This window comes from Bombus bifarius, unplaced genomic scaffold (assembly GCF_011952205.1).
Source record: "Bombus bifarius isolate JDL3187 unplaced genomic scaffold, Bbif_JDL3187 scf7180000008165, whole genome shotgun sequence".
NCBI classification, from domain to species: domain Eukaryota; kingdom Metazoa; phylum Arthropoda; class Insecta; order Hymenoptera; family Apidae; genus Bombus; species Bombus bifarius.
The window spans coordinates 77,422-101,133 of NW_022884487.1; the positions used below are offsets into that span (position 1 = coordinate 77,422).

Below are 23,712 nucleotides of genomic sequence, written 5' to 3' on the forward strand. Positions count from 1 at the left end.
GGATGAATTTACTTTGGTATAAGGCATAAATTATATACGTACACGCAAAAGTGTTACGTATAAACGTATAGGTGCAGTCCGTTACGCTGGCACGAAAGGTATATCACTGTGCTTTATCGTAGCCATTAAGGAGACATTAAGTCTCTTTACCAAGGAGAACAGCTTGACGGAAAGGGTAAAAAAGGTTCGGTAGATTTCGCTTGCGAGCAACCCTTGATATCTGCCAGTTACTTCCAATGATACGATTCGGAACGCGTGACACTGTACGAACTATTTTTTTACGCTAACATCTATCTTATCGTTATCGGTAACCTATCAAGCATCATATTATTGTCGGAAAATTCTTGTGTCCCTCTAGCTTATTAATGACGATAATCAATTTTCTAGCTAAGAATAACATTAATTACTGTACATTTGTTCTAGAGATTTACTTTTCTTCACATTTACCTATACACTGAGTTTCATAATTATTTTATTAAATTATCTAAAACTTTCCAATTCTTACATACTATAATCGACATGATAAGCACAAATACACTATATTGTAATAGCACTTTACGAATAAAAAGAACATTTTCATGTAAAATACGTAGATAAAAATGGAAGCGATCGGTAAGATCCAAAGATATAATTGACATCGTAGATTTTAATTACTTTTAACTTCCGTAAAAGGTAATATAGAACCGGCATAGTTATATACAGAATATTTTATTATACAAAAATGGAACTCGAGATGCAATAGAGTGAAATTATAACAATAACTTGATAATGCATCCCTCTTCGTTTTCAGTAGGTTTAACTAGTCGATTTTGCAATGTTTCTAATCAGATTTTATGTCGTGTTGCATCTTGTAGCCCGTACCTCTGTAACAAAGAATGTTACAAACATAAGTTCGTCGTAACGTAAGTGGCTGAACTGTATACGCTTCACGTGAATCAGTGATTACATTCTTAGCTCTTCGCAGCAAAAGTCAGCAAAGGTAAAGAGTGGAAAGTAACAGTCGTGTAATGTCGAAGAATAATGGGAGTACCATGTCACACGAGGGCCGATTCCAAGAAAATCAATCGATTTTATGTACGTAGAACACAAGGTAGTGTTCGTACTAAATTTGCTTTTACAACGCGAACAACGTGACACCGCAAATGAATACTCAGATGCGCAAGAAAATTACGTTTACTATCGAATTGGTGGGATGAAGCTCGAATCGATGGAATACGCCCTATTTCAAAGTATCGATAGCAAAAATTGAGCGGTGAGAGCAAACCGAAAGAGAGGCAAAGGCAGAGCCGAGAGGCACATTAACATTCCGAACATAATTCCGACATAAATATCGGCTCGTAAGATATGCAAAGTGTGATCAGCAGAAAATATCCGGCAATTACATTCACTTTGGATGCCGCCAGCCCGCAAGGTAGTTGATATAGTGCATATCGATCGGAACCCTTCTGTTAAGCGAATCGTTAGCAACATGTCATTTGCGAAACAGTGACCCTTCTATAGTATCGACATTGTCGTAAAAATAGCGGCGAGCTAGATTTTACATAAGAACATGACGGAAGCATGGTATATGTGACTTCGCAGAAAGAGACGCTGGACCTTCCTAATGATAAGTTCATAAACATAATTCCTTCAAGACTGATCAACGTTTTAAGCGCTTCGATCTAAACATATAACAAGATAAATGCGAGATAATCTAAATGATCGATGGATCGAGTAAACGAAGTATCCATAATCCGCTAATTGTGTAACAATTGTGTTATTGACATGTCTAAAATTGTTTGTATTACTAGTCGTTTCTTGGATTTTATTTCTTCTTGGTTTGAGTTACTTTGCGATTTACTTGAATATACAACACATGCGTATGTCGTTAAGGAATGTAGAATTTAAAACAGAAAAAGAGATAAGATAGTAGAGTTTGAGACAAGTACTTTAACACAAGTAATTTAACAAAATTATGACCATTGATTGAGACCGTGAAATTCTTTGTAGAGATAATTTTCATCATTCTTTTTTTTTTTTTTAGTTTGCCTTGCGTATTATATTATTTTTAAAACTGCTTATCATATTACTTAATTATATTAAAAATAGCTAGTTTTCTCAAACATTTTAGCACTGAAATCAATGAGTTTGTCTTTGTAAGTAGCACCTTCCAAGCTAAACTTCTTTAACGAATCTATAATGTTATAAATATATTTATTAGCAAAAGTTAATAATAGCAAACGATTGTATAACGCGTACCTAAATTCATGAAGAAACAATTAAATTTATTCATATAAAAAACTAAAATAAAACAAGAAAAGCAAAATATAGTACCCTTTAAGTAGAATAAAATACGCTTTATGAGACATATGTAGTTATTTCGAAACTATTTTATCGAAGTATAAAATACTGCATAAATTTCTAAAATATAATTGCTAATAGAATACAATTATTCGTTACCTAATAACATTGTTCAAGCTTGATCCAAATTAAAACCGTGAAAGGTACAACCATAACACCGAATACTCCCACTATAGGTGTAAAGTTTATGCTACGTATGTACACGTGGTGTTATTTAATTGCTTCGCATTAATCAAACACGTGACGATAAAAGTTCATTGTGAAGTGCTCTTTTTGTAATCGACTTGTTGGCGCTTTTTAGTCTCATATCATTCCATTATTTCTCACGAAGTATGTTTTTAAATTTTTAGCCAATCATTACACGTTTGTAACACTTTTTAAAGAAATATAACAACATTTGCAATGATCTATACCTTGACATACAATAGATATGTCGTTCTACTTGTGTCTGAATTTAATCAATTTCAATAATCTTGTCGTATAAAAAAAATGTATTACCAGCAGAAGAAATAAAACACTTCTGTGATATCCATGATTATCCATTGTCGAAGTTCGACATCAATTTCTACATTATAGTTCACATCGAAGAAAGCTTGGAATTCGTTGGAAACGTTCGACGAATTTCGAAGATCAGCTTTCGTTGTCACGTCCGGAAAAAGAGTAGGGTCGCCGACGGACAAGATATATGAAGAAGCGTGATGTGGAACGAGGAAAGGCGGCATCGGCCGCATAAATAACGAGTTGATCGTCACGCGTGGCAATCCCGGTGGACGTTACACCGATACCGGACCGCACTCGGTGCAACAATTTTCACTGCCGATGGAACACTATGATTATCAGTTGCAGTACTGATATATTGTTGCGGGAGTTATTATTCTCTGATTGAATATGTAATTGCAATCTGGTTCGCGCGAAATAACAGCCCATTAAGCATAATCTCGCACGAAAAACTGTTCGATCGTGCGTAAGGTATTGTGAAATATCCTTTTTCGATACTTTAGCCGATGAGACGTCGCAGACAGTAAACCGCAATATTCCTTTGCCCTAAAATAATTTGTAATTTTCGATAATTCCTTCGACAATGAGAGTTCTGAAGTTTCTTTATCGCGATGTTCCTTTTAAATATATTTTTGTTATATCGTGATCTATTCGGAGCATATAGTTTTTCCATTTTAACGAGACAATATTAAGCTTACTTACGGCTTTTAATAAGATCAATAACATTGATATAGAATATGATAAAGTGAAATATAGAAGTGATAACATGAAATAACGAACGATATGATATAAATGTTTATAATCGAAGATAAAAATGTACAATTGCATTATTACTCGACAACATAACATTTCAGCGAATGTTTAGCTATAGAATGTAACTTCATCGTATATTTAACTGAACTGTGCGTATTTGATTTCGTTGAATATTTATCAACTGCAATACCTGTGTTACATTTCAGCTTTGCTTTTGAAATTACAATAGCTTCATAACGATGAAATCATAAAATAGCGGTAACGTTTTTACGAAAAATCCCAAATTTATGAACTTAAATTTACATGTTCATATACTTCTTTTTTGTTAACCTACATGCGCACTGTACATATGTTATTTATGTATCGATAATATATTTTGAAAATACTGTTTCAAGTTACAGGCTCCTTATCGTCGAATATCGTGCCCGTTTTTCCATTTATGTCACGATTAAATCTATCTCATCGTATACTTAATCGCAATTATTGTTACTGTTTAGTAATAGCAGCGTCAATAGTTTGACTTGTTTCAATTAATATGCTTAATTTCCGATCAATAGGTAGGCAATTATTCAGTTTTGATAGGCAATAGCAGTTTTACGATTATCAATTATAGCCTCGACACATCGTTATTAGGATTATTACTGCTTGATCGAATGCGCAGTTGTGCTATAGTGAGTTCGAAATAACGGCCCATTAGAGTTGATCACGCGCGAAACGAAGGCGCGAGATCTTTCTCCCGACCCTAATCGATCTGGCTATTAATCCCAAGCGAACAACAGGCCCACGAATATCTCCAAAATGTAACCTCGAATTTACCGAACATGTTGGCGTGGAAACGCAAACACGGGAACCTCATCATAGGTGGTCTTTCTACATAGATGATCCTACAAAATCATTTAACACTCATACTCCTGCAACCGTACGATGTCACTGGTTCTTCTAGTTAGCGCTTTTTCCTTCTATTTTTCCTTCGCAAGCTCTACGTGACATTTATCTATTAATCGAGTAATTAACTTGATTACCATGTCTTGCTAATCATGGTGCATGTGCTCGTTAACTAGTCTACACTAATACGCAATGTACAGTTTATTTTAATACTTCTAGAGATCTACATACATGGAATACCTTTCATTTTGATAATTTTATGTTTGATAAAAGCATATTTACAAAAACTGTATCGATTAAAAATATAAATTCATAGGAATTTTTGTCGATACTTAGGATTTCTTCATAACTGTTATTGTACATAACGTTCGATTAAAAAAGTTGGACTTTCTATGATCCAATCTGTCCACGTTCAATTAATGTCCATCGATATGTATGAGTATAGCAGATGATACACCGTAGATACTTCAGAGGCACTCTATAACTACAAGTCGAGGCCGCCCGCGTCGTGAACTCAAGATGTTTGTTTGGTTTTCCCACGAAGAATGCCGTGAAGCACACTCGAAACTCAGGGGACCGTGCACGTCAAGTATCCAAGAGTTTCCAAGACTAGATACTTCGATCGTCATCGTTGGCGATGTCCTGGAATTGAGGTGCAACGAACAAGGTACGAACCAAAGTACCGTAACCCAGGGCATTTCCAATTTCAATGAGAAATATCATGCTCGGTTCGTCCATAGGTAAATTACATAAGCCTGGTAAACATCTTTCTTAATAGATTTCAACAAGATAATTGTATGGAGATCTCGAATAATAATCTACAGTACATTTTGATCAAAGTTGAAATAACAGTAAAATATAGTTCTATAATCATTGCCGATCGTCTTAGTAGATACAGGTAGCGGATTTTTCATCAAAAAATGATGTAATGTTGAATAGAAGAAACACACATTACAATTTACCGAGTATAGTACAATTTAAAAGCCATTTTATTTCCATTCAATTATTCATAGGCTTAAATTTCAAACTCTTTGCCTTTTTACTTGTTTGCCACTTTATTACTCATTTTTTAAGTAATTCGTCTTTTTCATATTTCTTTATATTCTATTATATTTTATGATATATATTGGCGAATATACATAGGAAAATTTAACAAATATATTCTCTGCAAACTACATTCATCGATTTTTAATTTAACAATAGAGATGTTCAGAAACCAGCGAGATAGAATAGAATGTAAAAGAAGGCGAAATAATACACTTGAAGTTAAATCTGTGTGAATCTGTATTAGAATGTGATAACTGAAACAACAGTTCCACAAATACTCTTGCCAACGTCTTAAAAATTACAGCCAGGCTGTCTGGTAGTAATACCCCCTGTTATCTTTCCACATGATATTTACAATACTGCTATCTCCCTAACAGTTATGCGAATATGAACATTACTTTACACTATTGTCGTTTAAATCCTACACGTATATCATTGTATTTGATGAATTAAATTTTCAAAAAGTAAAAGATTTGTAGAAGCGGGATAATTTAAGGCGAAAAATATAACGTGCACGTAGATATTATGAGCACATCTTTTAATTGTACGCATGTATACGATGCACGTGTTCAAGTTTTAAGTGGTATTGTGGACTACTTGTAGTCGATAAGGGATCGTTGGTAGAGACTAATTCAATAGACGCAAACTCATGAATTTTTTAAAACATTGTGAGGGGTCGACGGCTCTGTAAGTCGATATCCGCGGCTCGAATGCCACGGTTTGGTCTTCGCTTTACTTGGAACTACCTCGGCCTCAAAGTACCTTCGATTTTTTATTGTCAGTGATGTGTAAGTTCATCGATCGTTATTTTTGCTGCTGCAGCTGACAAATTTTCCAGAGATACTATTTATGACGTTTGGAAATTTTTATTATTTAGTCTATATTTTCTTTATGCAAGTAATGACGATTTCACATCTATTACGTGTATCAATGTAACAATGTATTTTTCATTAAAATCTGAAGAAAAAAGAAAAGTAGAATGTAAGCGTCTCTCTAATAATTCTCAATAACCGATGACTTTCTAATAACTTCACGGGTGAGATAATTGCGCACAGGTTTGCTAAATAGAGAAGCGCTGTACAATTCTCGATAATATTGATAGGAATGAATTCAGACATCAATCTTCCTTTAAATATTTAGCTTCTCGATCACTGACCCGTCTCAACGAGATCGTCATTGTAAACGCGCCATTCCAATCACGTGGTGTGGCTCCAGCAGCACTGGATGCAAAGCTTATAACAGCAGCAACAGCAGTTCAATGTAGCTGACCGATGCGATACTCGCCTTTACCACCAAACGAGTACGATAACACACTTGCCTTGTTATCGTATCTGCATCGTATTTCCAACCCAGACGATTTCTGATATCAACGCGAGCCTACATCGCAAAATTTTTCCCACTTTCCTTCTTAATTTTATCTTTACCTATATATTGTGAAGTTTGTGTTTACTATACAACTTAAGAAGGTCCTCGCAGTTTTAGAAGATCGAAAACATCTTAAAACATCTTAACAACGATTTAATCATTAAATTTAAAAAATCTTTTAATTTTTCGGAAATTTTAAGCGCGTTGATTATTTTGTCAAGTTGATACTATTCGCTATGATTGTTAATTAATAAGTCTTCTACGTAAAATTTAAAAAATGGCGAGAAATATTGTGCCTTTGATAAGAAATGTTTTTAGCTGTCTTTTAATACTTCGAGTGAATTGTAAAACTTGTCCACTACACAATGGGTGGATTAGTTCTGGTGGACAATCTTTATCATCGCTACGATCCCCGTACTCGATGCCATCAGATTACTTTCTACTTTTACGTTTATAGAAAATTTCGATATGAAACATTCTTTTATAAAGGAAACACTTTAAAAACCACCCGATTATGCAAAAAGTCATTCAGAATTTAAAAATATCATTGCGAAAACAACTGACAATTCCATATTAACTAGGACAAAAACTTTCGAAATCATAGAAACGTAGAAAGTAGGAACACAGCGTAAAATCTCATAGCAAAGAAACTCCTCTTTGAAACGCGCATTGACATCCTCGGTTAACATTGTTCGATCGTAAAATCTGTCTCGAAGAATTTTCTTTTGCGTTTCTGCGGTACTCGAGAAGGCGATAGCAGTAGCAGCACCAGCTCGGACAACTGGAATTTTTATCCCGGTAGCACCGTTCTTCAACGAGTTACGTGACGAGGATTCTGGGTTCGACGGCCGACAAGGGATTGCAGAGGTAGGAAGCAAAAGCCGGGGCGAACCCGGACAAAACAAGACACGGGGAACTCGCGACAAGTCAGCGGAATAAAGTTTTCTGAACGGCGGCAATAGTGGCGCCCGGAAACTTACGAAAACTGGAAGTGTCCCTTGGACTCAGGTTACTACGTTTTCTCGACGAGAGCCAACGGCCAGAAGGGGATGAAAGGGGCAAGAGGTGAACGACGATGGAGGCAATACTCTAAAACTCTCAACTAAACTGAAGTCGATGGCCGACGTTCTAGAGATGAGAATTCGCTGTAGAAAGAACGTTAGAGAACGACGATCGACTTGCTAAGTTCAATCTGTAAACAGAATTTTCCATAATGGGAAACTGTTACATCCTGAGTAATAATTCTCGCTAGTTTCAATGGAAGCGATGGTGGAAACGAGAACAGTAGATATGCAAATTTTTACTGAAAGACACTAGTAAACGGTGTTTTATTATAAACCGCTGTTCAATGCGAAATACCAGTTATAGAAGCGGGATTATAATTATAACGAATATTTATTCTGCAAGAGTACGGTGCACCCTTTGCTTTTTGGATAAAACGAATTTTTTTCGTACATTTTTCAGAAAAATAAGAATATTATGAAAATATTTATTTATTGCGTTTAAGGAAGTAATTATTTCTTTCAAAATCCTGATGTGCTGCAATCTTTTGAAATCCTAACATGCTCCGAACTTTCTATTAATGCTGTACCTCTATTAAATTGTTTAGTTATTCAAAGTGTCTTATTTCCCGAGTTGTTGGAATAAATGAAATTGTACGATATATATATTACAATAATGTAAAAATAAAAAATAAACGACAAATGAAATTTGCCAAAAACTTTTATAGATAGAAAGATATCAATATAAACTTTAAGTCCTTCTACCAATCTTGAAAAATTACTAGCTAAATACACGCACACACACATACACACCCACTCAGAACGTTGTGATCAGTGCGTCAACGTTGATATCAAGGTATCGATATGGACACTTCAAGAGAAACACTGATATAATCTATTGTTACAATTTCATGTCTCTCGACGATAGCGAACACTTCGATAACTAAGCCCCACACAATTATATATAGATACAAGAAATATATTCGCCTAGTGGAAGATTAGAGTGAACTAGAAGAAAGAAATACCTGAAACAGATATAAAAAGAGCTTCAGAATGCTGAAGCTTCACTATCGCGTATTACGAGCTCAAAAAGGGTTTGATATATAAATAATAAACAGGGAAACATTTTGATCTATTTAATTTTATATTAAAATAATGTAACCAGCAAGTGCACCGAAAGATTAATGAAAGCCATTCCAAGCCATCAGAAATAATATAACGTTTTTCGAAGAATAATATAAGAATTATACGAAACGTAGGAAATGATATGCTTATGATTCGCTAAAAAATAACGAAAATCTGTGCAAAATGTCAAGAGCTTTACGATATCATATATTAAAAAATTAACCGCTAATCTTGGCTCCGCCGACCTTCTTATTTCATCTTCGACATGGCTGTCATCACTCTTGGCATCCCATTAAACTTTCACGACATAAAAATTAATTGCTGGCAGGGCAGTCGCTGCAGAAGACACTCGTTAGAGGGTCCTGAGATCCCAGTGACGTCAGGCATAGTAACGAGGACATGGGGGCCGACTTTCATGTCCTGTTCTCTACCCTTATAGAAGGTTGGCATGCATGGTGGTAGTCGATTCATCGAGTGGATCCACGACTCCCCGTCCCGTTCGTGCTACTTGGCCGTTCATTGTGATTTACACGATCATTAACGATACCGACCACCAGAGAAAGAGAGATTTACGCCGTTTCGGGGGAAACAGCTGTCTCTCGAGGATTATACCCAGGCCTATCTCGAGGAACAGGGCACATATGAACATTCACCAACTAAATCTTTTACGAGTGGTCTAGCTCGTTATTCCTCCAACCGAAATGATGCTCTCATCATCGACTTTTTATCTAGGCTATCGGGACCGTTTTGTACAGCAATAAACGATTCGTAGCTGGTCCTAGTTTATTTCAACGTAAATCTAGCTTTATGACAATCTTTCGTATACGTCTTATTAATTGAGATATCGTACAAAATGATAATCTGTTAACCGAGTCGTCGTATGGCAAGAATCTTTTATGGCCACGGAATTAAAAGTTAATTGAATAACTAGAATTATTGATTTTTATATAAAATAGGTAAATAATGAAAAAATTTGATATCATTCATTTGGATTGGTTTGGTCGATCTGGAGTTACTAAAGACCAGAAAACTATACAAGAAATAAGGGATCCTTAATAAAAATATTATGTCCAAGTGATTGGCAACCTGAATGGCGAGTTAACGTGTCCTCTCCGGGTTGGTTGTTAACAGATTAATATTAGAGCAAATCTATAACGATCGACCAATCCATGTTTATAAATATCAAGAAAAGATATACAAGAAATAAACGATTTAACTAAATACTTTCGCTTATTAAAGCAACAGTGAATCTTTTAATTACAGACATCTTTGTACAAGAGCATATAATCTTCTTTCGTAATGTGATACTATTTGTAAATCACACACTGGTTATTCAGATTACCAGCGAAAGGTGTAACGTATCACAGAGGTAATCTCTGGTTTCTCTCTTGCCGGCTCTTCTTGCTCTCGTCCATGGAATGGGCTGATTGACTTTTTAATTGAACCACCGCGTCAGGCAATTACTATGTACTTGTCTTCCTTCTGTTCCTCTTGCATATGATTTATATGCACGACTATCATATCGGTATGTGTCTTTAACTTGTTTTGGTATTCTTTTCAACGATTTACCAGAATCAATTTCTTTATATACGCACAATTGTTAACGATCGCATCGTAATACGAATTTTATCCATCTAAAAATATTTCGGAAAAGAATAATTTATTTTAGATCAATTAGGTAAACTCGTAATTAATAATCGAAAAGTACGATTAGATTAATTTACAAGTAATAATGGGAAATAAAATTACGCGAAAGAATTTAGAAAATTGAGAGAAGAAAAAGGGGAATCCTTGAAACTCAGCAAGCGAAAGGTTTTAACAATAATTTGGCGACGAAAAGAACACACAAGGAATCTGATGAATCAGTCAGTCAATGTATCCCTTCCTGGAAGTAGCACGGCGCATCAATCGGTTATTAAGGATGCAAGGCGTGTCCGTAGATCACGATATACTGGCAGGAAGATAATTTATTAGATTATACGCGATATCTTCTCGGTACAGGTATAATAAAATCTATAGAATGCAATTTTATACATGTTTAAGCTATAATTAAGCAATCTTATACACCGGTATTAAAATATTTCGTTTTTAGAAACTCGACCTTTTTGTTTGAACAGCAATGTACTCTTAACATACATACTTTATATGTAATTTTGAAACCGCTTCATTAAATGCTAAATATTTTTGCTCGCGTTGATTTTTAACCGTCAAATAAGAATTTATTATTTATTATTTTATTATAGAACTTCAATTAATGCCTATAAAAGAAACTTTCGAACCTTTTGACAAGAATTTTTCTAGTGGAGTTCTGCTGTGAGAAAGTTGTAAAATCCTTATCTTTTGGCGATTTCTTCATGTATTTCTGGGTTATCTTCATATATGTCGTCATTACGTATAGTTATTATGTATACTTATTATATCAGGTTGTCCCAAAAGTGTCTTTCTTCTACAAACATGCCTTTCGCAATAATACATCTTTGTATGAATATGAAAACTGATCTGTCAAATGTTATGGTTTTTATTTTAATAGAACAAAATGGATCAGACACAATTCAATTAAATAATATAAAACAAAAAATGTTATGCATCTATTGTTTTTTTGTAAAGCGAAAGAAACTTTTGGGACAACTTAATAGATATACATAATTCATAAAGCATAATTTATGGATTTGTAACAAGTTAAGACATGTGTTCAAGCGATAACCCAATCTTTTGCATTTTTGTGAAGTATTTTATAATTTTTCGTAACTCCTTGAGGGACGAGACACATCCGCTCTATTCAAAATTTTCCACAACTCTGATAGGTATCCAAACACTTACTTATGTACACGTACCCGTATCTTTTATGTACGTAACATTTTCAATAACCAATATGACAAACAAGGATATTTCTACGATCCCATACCAATTTTAATGAGTGAACTTCAAGTGCAAGCAAAATTAAGTTTTTAAACTTGCAATGAAGAAGATTACTGCAATTACTGTACTATTACTGCATAAAATTTATACACGTAACAGATCTATACATATATAACTTGATCGTGCCTATTATTCTTTAAAAATATTAAATTTAATACCAGCGAAAGAAATTTATACAATAATTTTACTTTCCTGAATTTTAAATTAATCTGTCATTGTATCTGTATAACAAGTTCCCTCGTGCAAAATAAAATCCTACTACAAAATAAAGCTATATATACTTCACTGATCAAAATCAGACTCTATAAATCTTTCTCACTCAATTCAAGACTAGCATAAATTCTCGATAGAGTAATAAAATCCCGCGAAGGATGGTCTACGGGTATACGAAATCGATATACGATGCAATAAAGAAACAGAAAATATCGGCTCGTAGAACTCGTGCGAAAGTTTTTTGCGCGTGAGATGGACGCGACAGCGGCAGACGAGCTGTTCCACGAGACACGTGGAAAAAAGGGTGTCGCATAATCGATCGCGAGAAGTGCTTTACGTATTTCCCTGTCGTCTATCGGAGAACAATGAGTCCTGCCACGCGAGCGCGTGGGCAGAAAAGGCGAACGAACGGTCCCCATTATTTCGCGAGGGTGGGAACGACGCACGGTCGCCCGTGCGAACCTAAGCGCCCGTATTCTCCCTCCTTCTCTTATATCTTTTATATTTTATACGAACTCGAGCACCAGCTTCTCCATATGCTTCTTTGCGGCGAAAATCTTGGATATTTCCCAGGGAGGCGACATTAAAAGTGCAATAGCCCGATCTCAATGCGGCCTCGACGTTCGGTTAACGACCGTCAGAAATGGCCGCATTTTGGCTCGTCTCTGCCGACTCTGGCTAATAACAGGCGAAAAAATGGAAAGATTCGAATGGACGCGGCAATCGTACTCGCGTCATTTGCCCGTGGTTTTCCCGTTTCCGGTTCGTATCGTTCGAGATCCATCAACGTAGATCGCGATTGTTAACCAGAAAACCGTATTGTGAGCTTTGTAAGCTGAGGGCTGGCTGCTCTTCTCCGCGTCTTTTGTGCCCCCGGCGATTCCACCGAATGCATCGATCGTTCTCTCCCTTGCTTTCATACTGCGAGATTTATTTTCCCGTTCGATAACGCGCTTTGCGCCACATTACATCGGACGTTTGCTCAAAGTAAATTACGTTTCATTATGTTTGAGGTACTTTCTATACGACAAACGATCCTTGGCCTGTGTGATATTATCATCCTTTAACTCGATTTCTGCTGTCCTTTAGTGGTTTAGTTAGAATCCTTTGAAATGTGCAGCGTATGTAAGCGTGTTTGAGTTTCAGGCTTGATTTATGGAACATTTGGATTATGAATATTTAAATAAACCTTTGAAGTAGGGTAACAACTTTCTATTCGACATTTTTTGCCTAGTATAGAATAGAGACTGAAATTGTCAAGTGAATTACCCGACATTTCAGAAAGTCAAGTTTCAAATACAATATTTAAAATATTCTATATAATGTTAAACATTCTTTTTATTTTGTGGTTAATCACAATATTATTAGAGACAATATTATTATGTGCGGAAAATGAACATTATATCAACTTGTTTCTTGATAAACATTATTGTTATTTCTCATCGCCTGTTCCATTTACAAAAAAAAAAAACATAGAATGAATTCAATCTCTAATTCCTATTTTTAATTTACATCATAATAAGCCATAGTCTGTGTAATAACGAAATTTACTCTGTACGAAACATACATGTGTATATTACATGTATACGTTATATATACCAAGACAGCTAACATCGGACAGATTTAACGACACTATCCATAAATATCAACTTCGCTTAGAGAAGGAGTAGAAGCAGAAGTTATAGAGATCTGTAAGCAAGAACCTATGAAAAAGGAAATATAGCGTGAAACGATGAATCCAAGTATAACATACGGGTGAAAGTAAATACACGTAGTATAAGCCAGTCGACCGCCCAAGTGGTTCGTTGGGAAAAATAAGAGTACCACCTTGTACCCGCTAGTTAGTCTTCCTCCCGCGAAAGCGGCACCAGCAGCTGTTGGAAACCGCGCGCGTAATTTCGAAGGATTAGCCGTTACCTTACACCGATTCGACTTGTACGCCCCGTAACGAACACCGAATGTAGAAATACCCTGAGCCAGCGCACTACCTTGCCTCATGCACTGCTACCTGGTAGCACTGGTAGCATTCAGCCGCTAGCACACAGTGGCGGGAGCCCGCTCCCGACGTTTGCCTCGAGGTCGAAGCTCAATCTGACGCGAGAGCCCTGGCGCCGATTGCCACACCGTGAACCATGCGCGAATAACTTAAACACTGTGGACAATCGATTGCTCGCTTGCTCGTTTCTCATCGAATATTGCGTCACCGTTGATGTTAATTGCGAAATCTTCAGATAATAGGCATTATCAAAATATTTGGACGATCTCTTATCCCTTGAGCAGACGTATCTAGGACAAATATGTATGTGGACTTATTAAAATCTTAACGTGGCGATTGGAATGTCAGATTAAGTGTGAATTGCCGAAATACCGTTTCCAGTGATTTCTACATTATTCGAAGCATGTCGTAATCTGTGATTATCTAAGACAGTGGATTTGTCAATTAAGTACATATCGTTGATTTTCTATAAGAGTACTTGCCAAAAATGATAGACCTAAGAATAGTGTTATAAGTAAATCTATTTGAAATACGAGGCTTGAAATAAAAGATTATTAGTAATTCGGCCATTTGACGATAAAAAGATCTGTTTCTTTTATAATCTAGGTAACAGTCCTTGTGTCATGAGAATTTTTAATAAAATATCGTTTATATATATATCGTTTATTATTACAAAAAGAAACACTCTTTGAACTTCGAAATACTTCTTATATATAATTTTATTAGCAAAATAATTACATATTCGTCTTAAGAAATAATTTACTTTTAATGTTGGTTTTTGTATATACTTCAAAATTGACAATTTTTTGGGAATGTCGTCATGCTGTTGGTAAAACCATAATAAAAATTCGTAAATTTTTGATCGAAACTATTTTGAGATAATCACTTGATCGAATAATTTTGTTTGAAATTGTATGCAAATTATTGAGTATACATTAAATCTCTAATTTTGTTTGACTAAATCATTGGATGAATAGATGACCTTCTTGCTAGTTATAAGCTCTTTATATTCGCTGATCTCAGCCCAAGGCGTTGCACGTGCTATCGTTTGCGGTATTGAAATGTACAACCTGAACGTATGCGTTTGGCCGTGTCACTCTTTCAAACGCTCCCCCGTGTAGTCTAGAAACGCGTGCTTATGTGCATGAAGGGAGAATGAGTACGCGCGATACGCACGGCGCGGCGCGTTAAGTTACTTTCATACCGTGTTTGTTACGTGGCCGTATTCTTTCAAACAGCGTTACGGAAATTCCTATTAAACAACGATGATATTAGGTCTTTGTTAGAATTCTTGCTCTTGTCAATTTATTTAAAGTAATATCCAATAGGTAGATATTTGAGAAAAAAATCATCAAATAAAATATAGAATATAACAATTCTTACATTTCCATTCATTTACAGTTTCTCTTAAAATGATTTTGCGCATGAAAAAGCTGCCTAAATAGAGGATAACTTTACCTTTTCTCAAATGCCAAATTTCTTTTCAACAACTTTCATATAGTTTAATATGAAATAAATTTATTATTATTTTCATTATATGTCTTCATTATTCACGATTACTAATAATGACATTTCCAGATTTTTATGAACGCTGATTCATATTAAATTTCTTCATTTCTAATATAGTTTGATAAAATTTAATATAAAATTTAATGAATATTCATCAAATTCAAACTTCGAAAAAATTAGATTTTATATTCACCAACCTAGTATGTGAATTAAAAAAACGAAACATTGAAAGAAACTATAGTTACGTATAAATTGAAACCATCTTATCCCCATTTATTAGATAACTCGGATACATGGACAGGTTTTTTGGTAATCGAGTATAAGACGAAATATTTGGAATTCTAGGGTATCGAAGAAGGGATGACAGAAACCAATGGAGCCTGTAATAGCGTGGCAATAGCTTGATCGGATGGCTGCTTCTACACGTTTAATGTCTCCAAGTAGATAACTTAGCTGAAGTTACTTATTCGTACACCTGCTACGAAAAGAGAAATACCACAACCCATAAACGAGAACCTTTACTTAACACATTATCGAACCTCGTAATTGACCAAATTACTGATAAGAAATTGCCGGTCGATTTCTAAGAAAATCAGTCCTGTACTCTCGTGCCTTTCCTAACCGAGTAAGAAGCAGCAAAGTGCTTGACTTCGAGTCGGAGGTTGAAACGACGATAAAGGTAATGGATCTTCTATTAGAGCACCGAATAGGTTTAGAAAATCTTTTACTCGCCACTTTCCATTCTAATCACAGATCGAGAGACACTACTCTTTGGTATTTTTACCTAAATGACACCTAAGTGAATTAGGAACTTATTAAATCGAAAAGATACAGATTTCGAGAGAAAAAGAAAAAAGAAACACTTATGGGCCTTCTCGGGTTTCGATTATTCACATTTTCTTTCTCACCAGGTTATTCGTCACTGAAATTAAACGATCGTCTGACAATGTTTTACTAATTGTGGTAAATTTCTTGCAGTAGTTTTTGCGCTGTTTTTTTATACTTACTACGCCGTAACGAACATATAATTTATGACTAAATTAAACAAGTATAACTATAAATACATATTTTTATGAGGTTATACGAGACTAAAGAAATAAAGCGTAAGTAAAATTTTAAGACATAGAAACGAATGCTTTACTTTGGCCATTTTTTTACTTTTATCTCATGTAAACTCCGTATATTTTCATGAAATATAATTTAAGTTTTCATTATGTGCATAAATATTCGTACCTTGTTTATAAAATTATTAATCGATATTAATATAGACGCAATAGCAATCTGAATACGAGGTCACTTGGATAATATTATTTTCATATTGCAATTGTTATGTATTTTGCATCGAGATATCGTGGTTCTACTGATTCTGGAAATTTGAAGGAAATGTTGGCACGCTATATGCTCACAATGTTCAAATCTATTTGACGAAGCCTTACCGCTATAGTATTCGATATCAATCCGTGACACGAGGCGGATAATATCGTTACCGCGACCTTGTTTTCCCTGATTGGATTGCCCTCGTACTTGTATCGGTATAGGCTACTATTCGATATACTCTATCGGAAAGAAAGAAAATGCTAAGACCTCCAATTCTATCAATCGTGATTGAGATCTTAGTTTATACTATATTTCAATTGAAACTTTATATCTGTGACTTAATCATACTTTCTAAGAATATTATACTTTTATACTTGCCATTGTGATAATAGATATATAATACTATATAATTACTGGATGTTATAATCTTTTGATAACATACCACAAATACTAACCTTAAACAAATAAAACATATTTTGGAAGAAGTAAAGAAAAAATTCGCTCAAAATTCAATATACAAATTTGCTTTATATTTACAAACTCAATCGGCAATCGTTATAACTATACTTCCTAATACTACTGTTTCCACTTTTTACCTACTTAGAAAGGTCACAATGTAAATTCTGCGTGCATAACATCAACATCAATGCTATGTGTTATGCAATTGACGAAACTATTCGCAATACTGCAGAACAAGGTTTAAAGCGTTGCACTTCACATATTCTTGCGACGCACGTCAATAATGGATCGAAGTGCATCATCGATCAATACAACCGGATTTACGTCCGCTAAAATCTTTCTTGTGTTCGCTTGTTATTCATCTTAGCACATGTGTCGCCAGGATTTGAAACGTTCGCATGTTTGTAGCGTGAATTGAGCTTCATTAAGTTCATCACGTCATATTCGTCGAACATTTTCACTATTCAGATTGGTAGACGAGGAAAATTTCGTAAGAGCTGGATGTTTTGAAATTAATCTAGCATTTCTTTTTACATCGATCGTATTAGATCGAGCGCACGCTTGATTTTAACGCTCGTTTGATTTTAACCGTAAGCGTTTGCTATCCTGTTAGAAATATAATATATCGAAAGAGCCATTAAAAATAACGCAGGGTAATTGGAAGCAAATGTAATTGACCGGTTTGTTATCGTCGACATACACGAGGTGGAGACTGATTACGTTATCAAAACATGTGTTCAATATGTGTAAAAATAACATTTGACCACCTATTGCTAGAGAATATAGCGTTGGCCAAATATCAGACAGATTTATATTGTACGGTGGTCAATGACCAATTCTCTTCTAATAGCAAAATAGATAACATTAAAAAGAAAGATTAGCAAATTGTCGCAATACCATTTTCTTCTGATTTTCAAATATTTATTTAAGATATTCTTCTGTATTTGTCTCAAATACTTTAAAGAATTAAATAATACATCTTTATCAATATCAAAATAAATATATATTAAAAAAAAATTACGACAATAATTATGCAGTATTATCGATTATCACAATTTATAGAACACGTAAATACAAATTAAGTATTCTCATTTTCACGTGTCAACTAAATGATAGATTAGAGAAGTAAATTAATTTATTTCTATAGTTGAAGTAATAATTACGATTCTATTAGATACTATGTATGGCGATTAATAAATGTACGTAACTAAACTATTGTAATTATTTTACAAAACTGTGTCACACAAATGTTTTTGAATTTTTGTTTTATTATTACTGATTTTACAGATAAGTGAAATTGAATTGACCATAAAAAATCAGAATCTCGATAAGGAATTGCACAAAGCTAACTATACATGCTATCTTACCAGACAAAAGAGAACTGTTACAGCAAGCGGGTTTTTGATTTATCATTCCAGAAGAAAGAAGAAGGAAGAAGGTTCAAAACGGTTTGCAGCAATCGAAGATTAGTCGAGATGTCGGAAACGGAGGAAGATAGAGCAAGAAAGAGATAAGAAGGGAGAAATACAGAAGAAAGTAGAACAGTAACGAGCGTGAGAGCCGGATAGTCTATGCGATCGTTGGTTAATCGAACGAGTCTCATTCAGAAAGCATTTTAATTGCGCGTTTCGCTTATCTAAAATATGTTGGCTTATCGTCGACGTATCGTTTGATTTTTCAACTGACAATTCATCGCTTTTGATAACCACCAAAGTAACAGAATTCCATCATCTTCATAGGTTGCATCCGATCGAGGATCTACGGATTGCTACGCTTTTATCCGTCGCGTCGGTCACGTAAAACTAAACTTACGCTTGTTCTTAGAAGACTTGTACGATATCTTGGAGAATGGGAGATTAGAACACGTGACAGATCGATGGCTTCAAAATAAATATCTTATTGAAGTGGCATTGTATCAAAGATTTGAAAATTTCTAGATACGTGTAAATACCATCTGCCGAAAAATAAATGAATGAATATTATAATAAACAATTTTTTTTTATTTGAATATTCTTTAAGAATCGATATTTAGGTAGGATTCTTTCATAGAGTAAATATCGGAATTATAAACAATTCACTTATTTAGAAAAGTGTAATATTATGCATCGAGAATATGGTAATCTAAGAAAATTATGATATTACAAGAAAATATCTGTTTTCATTTCTTTTCGGATAAAATCAGGATTATTAATAATTTTTAAGTAATAACGAAATTTCACAACTAATGTATTTTGGATCTAACTGGAAGATATAAACGCGTCATAAAATCTCCTATAATTTAACTTCAACCCCAACTTTCAATTAGTTAAATTAAAAGTATTTTGAGTTTGACTAAAGTCAGACGAAATTCCAATAACGAAACATTTAACAGATTTCGATCACTAACACCATACTCATAGAATGTTCAAGAAGTACGAACAATGCATCAGCTATGAAACGCAGTGCAATCTTTATAAGAGCTCACATCGAACACGACATAAAGTCTCGTTTTATATAACTTCACTTTCTCAATGCGTGTCGTAGAACGGGAAATATTAGTTCCACGTTACACGTCTATTTGCATGGTTTGTAGACTGTATCACTAGTTCCTAACACTTCACCCCCTGCCAGCTAAAGTACCGTTATCCAAGCATACACAGCTCGACCAAGTTCCCTCTGGCGTTAAACGCGTTCCTCGTGCAAACCTCTAAAGATGTTCGCTTTCGAACGAGCAAAAAAATGGTTCCATTCATCGTCGCGTAACCATGAAGATAACAAGATAAAGGAGATAGAATTTAACGAAATACGCGATAGAGCATATTTCAAGATACATGCCGTACGTGCTTGCTAAAACACTTACATTTGGTTCCGCGTTAGACGATGTAGATTGACGAGATCGTAAAGAGAGCGCGTAATCCGAAGCGGACGTCATCCCAGTATTCGTATACGAAAACCTTTGTCAGCCCGGAGTCAGGATCATTCACCACCGGTCGTCGCGTGCGCACTCGCGACCACTACCACCAACAGCAACACAACTATCGCACCACGGCTACCACCGACTATACAGAATGGGGTGATCGACAATGGATATCGAAACAAACAACTAAAACGCGCACGTGTAAATCACGAGCCACAGGAACGAACATTCAAGTATCCGAATATCGTGGCGGACATGCCGAGATCGTTCTTTTACCCGATCGCTTTCGAACCATTTTTAACCCGATCGCACGCTAAACAATTCAGATGGAAGAAAAATCGGATCCTCGAACGATCCAGCGGGATCGCTTCGAGGTAAAATCAAAACGTCTTCACTCGAATTTCAATCGCCGCTATTTTTTTCTTTCTTTTATTTCAACTTGTTCAAAATTAAGGAAATCGGATCACTCACGTGCTTAAAGTGAGACGCATCCAGGCGCGTTGCGTCAGCAGCGTCGACGCATCGCGTCGGGCTGGCCTTCTGGAGCTACTTTCAAAATCCTTGCATTCAGCGACTTCTTATTATGCGATTTTCTTCTCTTGACGATACTTTTCACGGTTACTTCTCCCGTCGACTTCACTGATCGAATCTCTCTTACACTATCGCGCGAACACCGCAACAATGTTACTCTCTCGCCTCGTTCGATGATCGGTCAATGTACCAGGCGTATCCGTCATTAAGTCGAACCAGATCGCGAACTAACAGATTCACACATTACACTTTTAAACAGGCGAACTGAATAAAACGCTGGTAAAACTTGAATAATTCGCGGAAGAAGCCGAGTGAAAACCGTTCGTGCACCTTCGATTACTTCGCGCACTGCTACATGTAAACACTGCGCCGTGGTGGCGTTCGATTCCCTCGCAGCCACCACCGATCGAGCAAACGAACATGTAACAAACCAAACTCCTCAATCGCATCGGACACTTCAGCAAGATCGTGTTCACGATCGTTCAACCCCTGAAACCTTTGATCCTTAAACTCGCACTTTCTCACCGTGTTTGTTACAAGAACGAATTGGAAACGGCGAAAACGGTAAGAATCCCAGCGCGGCGCAGGTAGCAGGAAACCACTGGGCGCACTTGGATTTGTGCCAACATCGTCGTGACTGAGCAGTCGGTGCGTTACTGGGGATCGTTGGCGCTCACCCAAAGTGGCGTGTTACGATGCGACGAGGGTGGACGGTAAAAAGCTCCGAGGAAAGAGAGAGAGAGAGAGGGAGAACTCCTTTCGGAGTGAGGTGTTCTCGGGTATATGGTGAACCTGCGTCTCTCCTCAAACTTCTTCCTGCTTTTCTCGTGTATGCGATAAAAAACAAAGAACGAAAAGAAGAGGCGGCAAAGACAGGTCGATGATCGGTTGCGTTCTTTAGCTGGAATTTTGTTGGCAATACGTTCGATGTTAGATCGTTGACGATCAACACGTAGGAACACGACGGCGCGTTGTCACTGCACGAGCACAACTACGACGTAGCGGCGACGGTGGCAGCGCAACAACACGACCGTAGAACGCGTAGCACGACGATATACAACTTGTGAGAGTCCCGGAGGCTCGGAGGCGCGCGAGTCAGCCCCACTAGTGTTCGCTCTTCGCTTACCTGGCCGCTGCCCTGCTGCCGTTGCTTGCCTAGTCCGTACCCCCACCCCTCTCGTGCTACCCCTCCACTCGTTGCGTACACGAGGCTGCCCCTCCATCGCTCTTACTTTACCCCCCTCTCTCTCTCTCTCGCTGTGTTACTACCCCCTCCCAACAATCTTTCTCTCTCTCTCTTTTTCTTTCTTCTTAACTCTCTTTCCCTTCTTTTCACCTCCTACCCCTTTTTCACTCCCTCTTAGTCTTCACATCTTTCCTAGCTGCCCATAGACCCTATGGGTTACGGGTATCCTTGCAACCCTATCGATATTGTTCTATTCTGCAAGGTAGGAAGGTAAATACGTTAAAAAAGCTGTTGGCGTTACTTTAGGATCAAAGTCGGTTTGAACCCTCCGGAAGTTGAGTAAACAAAAAGAAGTAAGGAGTAGCACTTTTCTTTTTTGGGGGATCGATCGTTGTTGAATGATTTCGATTTAAGTCCACGCAGGAGGCGTGTCGTTCGCAGTTCCTTTATTTACCTTGTATTCTCGTCGGAAACAATAATCGATATCCTTTTATCGATAAATGTACATTGGCTTCAATACATCGAGTAAAAGCAACACATCGAACATATCCATTGTTCGTGTAATAGTCTTTCTTCGTAATTAGGTTTGTAATATTGTTCTCCTTTCATTTGCTTTGCTCAATTGCAAAAATTTCGGCATGATTAATCAATTTCACAGCTTTATCGACACATTTATTTCGTGTCGGTTTTTCCTTATTCGATTCCAATTTGGATGTAAATATTTACGTATTATACGGCATACTGCGTGACAATTTACGCGACAATTTACGTGACAATTTAAAAATTCCAACATTCAACTCGTTTATTCGGATCAAACATACAAATCAATCGACAGATCAATGTATCGTACGTGAGAATTCACATCAGTGGCATAAACAACGTAACAACATTAACGTGCATCCTATCGATTGGATTCTTTCATATTCCGTCGTTACTTATTATTTTTATTTCGCAGCGAAGATGACGGCCACACGATATAAATTACGGCACGCACCTATACACCGTCTTCTTCTTTGTGTTGAATCAACCATACCGAGGATGACGCGCGGCTCTTACGCAATGTCCAGCCAGTTCGAAGTTTGTTTTCTCGAGAGAGTCAACGGCACAGTTCTTTTAATATACTTCGATAAATGTTAAAGTTACAGTATTCTCACGATGAACGTCCGACTGGTTCGAAGAGCGTCGAAGAAGAACAAAGGTGATCGCGAAGGAAAGAAAGTCGGATTGGTTGGAGAGCTGGTTCATCTCGCCCGGCCGAAGATGAGGTACTGGCTTGCAAACCGTACCGACTCACGTCTCGTCGAACGCATGCTCAACAACGAGATAATTAATTATCAATTGACCAGTGATTATCAGCAACACGCGTGTGATCGCCAGAATGTCAGACAGAAAGTTGGCGGATCACGCTCGTTTCGTGGAGTTGTTCGCTGCGTCGCTAGTGATGGAGAATTACATTGTGCGAGCGAACATTTCGCGTATGCCAGATACATAAGTACTGAGTACATCTCATAACTATAAAACCAATCTAAAATTTTTATTTCTTACGTAAACTTACGAAGCTATTCGAATATTCCTAGACACACGCTGCGAATATATTATGTGCGTTATATGAAACATTTTGAAAATTCATTAGCGCTGCTATGATAGCAGAATGTCGTGATCGTATTAGCGA

General features: G+C 36.4%; 1 protein-coding gene across 3 annotated transcripts in view; it reads right to left on the minus strand.

The window, feature by feature from the left end:
• LOC117209013 overlaps positions 1-23,712 on the minus strand; it is a 127,895-nt gene that overhangs the window by 46,362 nt on the left and 57,821 nt on the right. The window contains exon 1 of one of the 3 annotated variants that reach the window (XM_033450564.1): positions 20,795-21,982. The exons of 1 other annotated variant lie outside the window; for it this stretch is intronic. In XM_033450564.1, coding sequence (XP_033306455.1) covers positions 20,795-20,814 — 20 coding nt within the window. In that variant the 5' untranslated portion in view covers positions 20,815-21,982. Of the gene's footprint in view, positions 1-20,266; positions 21,983-23,712 lie in introns of those variants that run through there. One more of the 3 variants, XM_033450567.1, reaches the window with a different exon arrangement.